We start from the raw sequence: 7,971 nt of genomic DNA on the forward strand, positions 1-7,971 counted from the left end.
TACATTTCAGCAAAATATGTACTTATAATATGTAGAAAATCACAGAATCGTGAATGTGGTTATGTTTTCACATATTGAAATACATAGTATTTGACGTGTCAATAATATACGTATATTTTGATGAAGGATATACACTTAAGAATCTGTCGCCACCGTGAAAATTACAGATGGTAAGAATGTAGATTTGTTACCATCAAACTACGGATACTTTTTTCTGGTAGTGTAGTCATTTGGTACAGATATGATTCATTGCCAAATACATTGCACTATCCTAATTATAGGGCAAAAAAAAATTATGTTGCACCAGAAGCCATGTGGTGATGTTTGTCACCCCTCGCAACTTTACATATCTTCATATGATGAGTCGATCACTCTTCCGCAACTAACAATAAATAGTCTGTTCACATAAGTTTAAATGCTGACAACTCCCTCTGATAGTGGTGGTGATAAGGAGGCAGTTTCTCCCCAATTTTTGCCACTCTTTGCTCCGCACTCTGGCATCTTAATGCTAAGCATTGGCTACCAAGAAAACGTAATTGCCCTTGCCCCATGCAACGACCCTCCAACGTCCAAAACTAACGAACTAAAGAGGCAGCCATGCCCTTTCCCTTTCCTTTGAGAGATGTTGGTTATTCCGCAACTAGCCTCAAGACACCAATATTTATTTTAGCACAGAAAAAAATGCAATTAAAAAGGAGAGAAGTAAAACTTACCAGTGTAATGACCGACCGACTTCAGTAGTGATCTTTCTGCGTGACGTCACTTTCAATATATACTTTTGGTGAATGTCTTGTATTGAAAATGAATACCAACAAAACGATTCTCATGCATTCACTGACCAGCCGGACCTGACCAAAATATACTTGCTCGAATGGTAAGAACTTGAAATTCCAAGAAATGTGCTTAAACCACGTGCACCTTTTCAAATGACGAATGACCTTCTTGTCTGCAGAGGTCCCTCTCCCAAGAAATAGATTAGCCCACAGATTTTGAAGAAAATTGGCAAACCTTGCCAAAGTATCCTCGAACTGGAAACTGCTCAGTCCTTGAATAGCCGAATTCGGTACCACACGTGGTCTTTGCCCAAAGGGGATGCACTTGGTCTTGGAGAATTCCTTCAAGTCGAATTGTGTGCACTTAAGATGGACAAAGGTTTAAGTAAGAAGTAATTTTCCAGATTTCTAATTCTTTAATTCGTCTTTCGAAGTTGCGACAAGATTGACTCGTAATCAACTAATCATTGCTAGAATCCCCTCACCCTTGAATGTATGGGGGTCCGGACAATACCCAGGGGGATCGTGTTCTCAATTTCATTTTCTTTTGCATGTGTGTTGGGGGGGGGGGATAAAATCATTGCTGACAGGAAAAAAAGATATTCCTTTTGCTGTTGGAGGAATTCCTAGCACCCTCCCCCTTATAATTCACACACTGCTTGGAGGCATTTTAAATATTTCATGTAACTCCCACCTGCCTTTTCACATTTTTCAGGTTCGTTACAACAGTGTTAATTTTTGTTATTAAAGGCACCTTTTTATATTTCATGGAATTCCCATATTCAGTTTTAAAGAATGTCACATTGGTTGTGTGCTTTTTTGAATTTCCCATATATTTGTAAGAACTGCATTGCATTAACGAAATAATTTATTTCAATTTTAAAAATTATTTTACTGGCCTTGTGTTGTACTATTACCTCATCAACATGAGATTTGTTAATTATGTCATGGAAAAAATAACATTTATAATTAGGTTAATTGCATATTAATAATATTTTGAGCAAAGTTGGATAGACTGACATGATAGTTATGTTTTCCAGTTCTTAATTAAGAAATTTCAAAGTATCAGTATCCTTGCTGGAAAGAATTGGTAAAAATATTGGAAAGGTTACTAACTCGGCCCTATTTATGCCTTAAGCACTACTTATGTTTGTACAAAACTTTGTTGTAGTAAATTATTGTTTAATGTTTGGGATGTTTTTTTATTCCAGGTTCAGGGCTCCAACTCGCAGCAGAGTCTAGAACAGTCAGCAGGGGAAATACTGTCAGGTGTGAAGCGAGATGTTGAAGTGCAGTATATAACCACAGGGAAAAATCAGCACCATGCAACTACCAGTCCATTAACACAAAGTGGTAGGATTTCTAATCAATCATTGTAGTTATTAACATTCCAGCTTCTTACTACGATCTTATAAAAATATAGCTTCACTTTCTGAAATTTCATAATTCTTACACTACTTTCAGTGTAAGAATGTACAAATATTGTTTGTTGTTCTATCTTGCTTTTATGATTATCCAAATTATTATTGTATTTTCTTATCTCTATTTTCGGTCTTATTTTATAATGTTATATTTATTCTGTTTGTAGTAAATATATGCAAACTGTATCCTGACAAGAGTGTGAGAACAGCATATGCTGAAACCTCGATATATATTATATATATTATTCCTATGTTATATTTAAAGGTACAACTTTTTAAAATCCACACCCTGCAAAGCTGCTAACATTTTTTTAATGGAAAAATGAATGCTTTAAAAATAAAAAGAATTCAGTACAGAACACATTCCATAAAAATATTTTTTCAACAAATATTTAGGTCAAGTCTAACTAGTGCCAAACTGTAATGAAGAACAACTTTATTCAACTCTTATAATTATATATTACTGAAATGAGATGTAACTTTTATTAATCAACACAGTTGTTTTGTGAAATGATAACACTAGGAATGATTTCATAAAGAATTTTTAGTTCTTTGCCTGATCATGATTCAGATACCAGTGAAAATCTCTAAACTAGAAAGAGAGATGGTGACAACTTAAGATTTTTCCGACTACATTAGCACACTGGAGTCTATTTAACAGTGACTTTCTATCCTCTTTTGTACTGTCATCTTATGAATAATTTCAGAATTTAGATGATTTTATATTTGCTTCAATTTTTATTGTTATTTTGACATTCTGACAATATGATGTATATTTATTTGCTGGGTTCAAATTTTAACCCCCTTTTTTAATATCTAGCCCATTGTGCCATGGGAAGATTTCACATGATTTTGTTTTGAGTGAATAGGGGAACCCCATTTGGTAGAGTACTGATGTCAGAGCTTTCTTTTTCCTAGGAATGAAAAATCCAAAGCTCTCCAATGTTTTTTTTTGTACGTATTGATTTGAGTTACATTGAGTATGGAGTTTAGGAATTAAATTGAATAATTTTGTTTCAGAATGTTCGCAATAATTAATTCAGTGTAGAATTCCATGAATGTTTCCATTTCCTTAACATATTTGTTTTTCCCCCTTCTTTTTTGGCATTAAGGTATATAATTCAGAGATGAGATTTATTTCAAAGCATTAATCTTCCACTCGATATAGGCACGCTAGATGTGAAAGTTTTGCAAATTAGTTTGAAACTAATTTGCATAATATTGTATATCCTTCCTTATTATTAGAATTCACTCTAAGCAATTCTCTTTATTATTTTTTTGAAAAAGGAATAGGAACGTTTTTCAGTATTTCTTAAGGTTTTTGTTGCTTTTTTCTTCTCCCTTGTCAATATTAAATGCATTTGTTAGCATAACTTACTAATTGTGGAAAATTTATTTTTTCTAGAGCAAACTTAAAATACTTTGTGTGAAGCCTACTTTGAGCTTCCCTTCGTGGCTTCTATTATTCCTTTAATCTGTGCTTTTAAAGTAAAATTCGTCACAACATGAAAAACACGTAATATATAATCTTATGTACGTAAAATACAACTTTATTTTCAGATGCTGGCCATCTACTGTATTGTGAAAGGGCCATTCTGAAAGAAGGTGAATGACTCAGACAAAATAAAAACCCTTGCCGTGTATTTTATGTAACCTTGAAGTAAAAATGAAGATAACTAAATTAACACATACTTGATTTTATTTATCCCTTTGCTTCAGTAATTTAGTAGTTTAAATCACCAAACAGCAGGTTTTATCAAAATATTTAACGAGTCTCTTTTATTTTATTTAAAAAATCAAGCAAAAATTATTGTTATTTTTTAATAATTTCAAGGTCATTCTGTAGATATTTTTTTACGTAATCATCTTCCGAGCCCTAGTGATGCCTAAGCTATGCTTCCTGTCTGGTTTCTCCACCTGTCACGTGGTTTCTGATTGTCTGCTGCAAATGAGATAGCTGTCTGAAATTTAAGGATTACATAACTCTGGAAAGGAATCCACGTTGTTCCAATGAATCTGAACAAACATTTCATCAAACACCTTTTGCCTTCTGAAAAAGTTTCTGCTATGGTTTGGAATCACACAAGTCTAGCATGCTGCCACTACACCACAAAGGCCACATACTCAGTATGCAGAAGGATGACACTCCACTGTTTAGGTCTTTTATTTTCATAATGTCTCATATCAGTATTTCTCAAAGTACACAAAGTACAATTATAAATATCCAGCTGAGATATTGAGGTGTCTTTCTCCCCCCACTCGCTCAATCAAAAAATGTATAATTTCATTTTTCCCACTTGTGCTATTGTAAGGCTGGTGCTTGACCTGTCATCTTCCTCCAACATTTCTCGGTACTTAAAACTTCTTAACCTACGAACGCAACACTTGCACATACATGAGTAATTCCCCACACGTTTCACATAACTAAAGTGTGCGTCAAATTTCCTGCATATGGCCTTGAACGGCTGAACAGCACCAGCCAATCACAGACGTGCGGCGTTGCCTAGTTCAGAACCTGCTTCACCACGCTGTCTCTTTTCCGTGTGAGATTTCGACATGGCACCGCTGCAGTGCGCTGCTATTGGCTATCGCCATATGCAGGAGATTTGATGCGCACTCTAACAGTGAATACGAATACGAAATGTTGTTAAACTTTAAGACCTAAGCAGTGGCTATAATTCTTCAAACTGTATGGTGAGTCACAGTGTCATCTGTGGTGTAGTGGTAGCGTGCTTGACTTGTATGACAGGAGTCGTAAGAGTGATTCCAAACCACAGCAGAAACTTTTTTCAGAAGGATAAAGGCATTGGATGAAATATTTTTTCTGACTCATGGAAGAACCTTGATTCCTTCCCACAGTTGAAAACCTTAAATCCCAACCAGCTATCTCAATTGCAGCAGACATTCAGATACCATGTGACAGGTGTAGAGACCAGATAGGAAGCATAGGTCGCCAGCATCTGAAAATACAGTTTTGCTTCGCGTACCGAAGATTACATATTTTTTTGTATTGTGACTAATTTTACTTTAAAAGCACAGATTGAAGGGATAATAGAGGCAACCAAGGGAACCTCAAAGCAGGCTTCACACAAAGTATTTTAAGTTTGCTCTAGGAATAAATGTAATACTTAAATAAAATACTTTCTGTTGGATTATGACAACACAACAATTTAGGTATTTTTCTATCCAATTGATTCCAATTTTAACATGCAGAATCACAAGTATTCTTTAAAATTATTCTTCCCACTTAAGTTCTCCCTTTTGTTCTCTATTAATATGTTAGGTGAATATAGTTTCTGACTTTAAGTTATAAACAAGAATGTAAATCTTTCACCACACGATTTCTCGACTAGTAGAGGGACCTGTAGTAAAGTTGGCTACTCTCTGCTGCTGCTCAAGAGCTATGTTGCCAAATTAATTATTCCTGGAATAGAAATCTTTCAGTGTGGTTAAGTAATAACATTTGGAGAAGTGTACCTACATGGGGTTAACTCATATTTTTTTATTTCCTTTTGTTCTCAGATTTTCTCAACCCAATACCAAAGGACCAAGTCGTTGAAGAGTCAGGGCTGCTACAAGACCCCCTGGCTGTGGAGACGCCTTCATTACATACAGAAATAACATTCACTGGCCTGCAAGAATCAGAAAGCATCGCAGCTGATACATTGTTTGGAGGAGACCTCAATTTTCAGTATTATGAACTGTGTTCAGCAGAGCTGAATAATTAAGATGTATTAATTTTTATATAACAGCAGTACAATAGATAATTAGATTAATGCAAAAGTTGTTATTGTGTGTGTAAGAGCACATGATTCATCCTTGCGCTCAATTCTTCCAGTGATTGTTGCACTAGCATGACAGAGTATAGTCACAGACACTTCTGGGTTGTAATGATACCATTGACTTTCAATAGAATCATTACAACCCAGAATTGTCTGTGGCTGTACATGCTCATGTACAAATTCTTTTAGGGATTGCCTGTTCTTGAATTGATTTCATCTTAAATCTAGAGTTATACTCTAGATAGCTTTGCATACCTTATACCTACAAGGAAATCTAATTACTTTTTCTAATCTTCATTTCAGTTTTATCTGTAAAACTTAAAAAATTGAACAAAGTTAAAAATAATACTTCCTTCCCCCATTTTTAATATGCTAAAGGTTCTGCATTTTTTTTTAGATATTACCAAAAAGAAAAAGTTGTAAACATAATATTCTATTTAAATATATCCAAACAAAATAACTCCACTTTGGAGACACCTTCATTACATAGAGAAATAACATTCACAGGCCTGCAAGAATCGGAAGGCATTGCAGCTGATACACTGTTTGGAGGGGACCTCAATTTTCAGTATGGAAGAAAACGGAATATTATAGGGATATATTTCATTGAACAGATTTTTTATTGAAAATGAGTATTAAGTGCTGCTTCTTATAAATTGTACTAGCGTTATTTAATTACAACAGCAAAAAGCAACAGCTTAAAAAATATGAGTCTATGAGCAGACAAACCTCACCCATTAATTTCCTGAGCCATTTTACTCTTTGTGTAATTAATTATCATGATAGAATCATGACAAATTTTTTGTACATCTTTACAAATAATGTCATATACTTTACATTATAATGAAGTGGATTTTTTAAAAAAAGAACATGAACACTTGTAGATCATGGATTGAATGCTATGGCAATATTATGCTTGGTTTGTGCACATGTTCAGCCTTTGCTTTAACTTTTTAGAAGTAGGGTAAATTTCACAAAATATCGGAATTTGCCCTACTTATGTATAATGTGAAACTGTTCTTGAAAGACTTTCTTGTTACACGTTGTTTGTTGGGTTGTATTCTGTTACTGAGTCATTTGTTTTTTTTTTCTAATGGAGCAATATGTATTTAATGTAAATGTTATGTTAATGAATTTGTTGTTTCGTGGTTCTTTTCAGTTTTAAGTTTGCAAAGTTAGTTTATAAGCCTAAAATTTCTTGCAGCTGGGCAGATTATGTAATTTATTATTAATCCATTTTATTTTATCAGAACAGAACTTTGCAAAAAGTGTAATTTAATATGACATCTGAATGAGAGATTTTTTATACAATCATGTTTGTTGAGTATAAGTGTGAAATTATAGTACATAAGAGTGTTGCATGCTTTGTGTATGTGTGGAGCGGTAATTTTTTGTACAATTTTTAGTATGAATTGCACACAAAATTTTTTACTCATCACATCGTAGTGATTAGTGTTACTGCAATTATCTAGCAGTAATTTTCTCCCAGGTCTATGCAGTTTAATGATGGCTGTGAAGAGTATTACACTGGAAATCTTCCAATGAATTTTTGGCTTTTAAGGGTGGAGTTCTCATGAATCTGAAATGGAATCTCAGGTACTTTATTGAAATAGAAAATTAAATGATCTGCCAAAACTCTGTCAGCCATTATTGTATTTGTTTCATGTGAAATATCAAACCTTTTTCCCTTGAGAATTGTAATGATTTGATTAAAATCTTTTAAGAATATTTTCGTGAATTTACTGCATTCTTACCCTTTAAAAGTAACCATGTTGCTGGAACATAAAATAATTACATTCTCGAAGACACCAGAAAATAATACATACTGAAAATTTGTCAAAACTGTAGCTCAAACAGGAATCAAACTTGATATACTGATATTGGAAATTTTCTGAAGTTAAAGACATAAGATGCTAGATTAATGCAACAAATTATTTCAATTAACTCCTCCATTTGACCATGGGGACCAAACAATTGAAAGTCAATAAACAATAC

At 33.8% G+C, this 7,971-nt stretch overlaps 1 protein-coding gene across 2 annotated transcripts in view; it reads left to right on the forward strand.

Annotated features, from left to right (window-relative positions):
* The window catches only part of LOC145990561 (uncharacterized), a 53,192-nt gene extending 45,543 nt beyond the window's left edge, over nt 1-7,649 (forward strand). For both annotated transcript variants that reach the window (XM_083126256.1, XM_083126258.1), the window contains exons 5-6: nt 1,985-2,126; nt 5,717-7,649. In XM_083126256.1, coding sequence (XP_082982382.1) covers nt 1,985-2,126; nt 5,717-5,922 — 348 coding nt within the window. In that variant the 3' untranslated portion in view covers nt 5,923-7,649. The remainder of the gene's footprint in view (nt 1-1,984; nt 2,127-5,716) is intronic.
* The last annotated feature ends 322 nt before the right edge of the window (nt 7,650-7,971 follow it).

Source organism: Lepisma saccharinum, chromosome 1, assembly GCF_977018435.1.
Source record: "Lepisma saccharinum chromosome 1, izLepSacc3.1, whole genome shotgun sequence".
NCBI classification, from domain to species: domain Eukaryota; kingdom Metazoa; phylum Arthropoda; class Insecta; order Zygentoma; family Lepismatidae; genus Lepisma; species Lepisma saccharinum.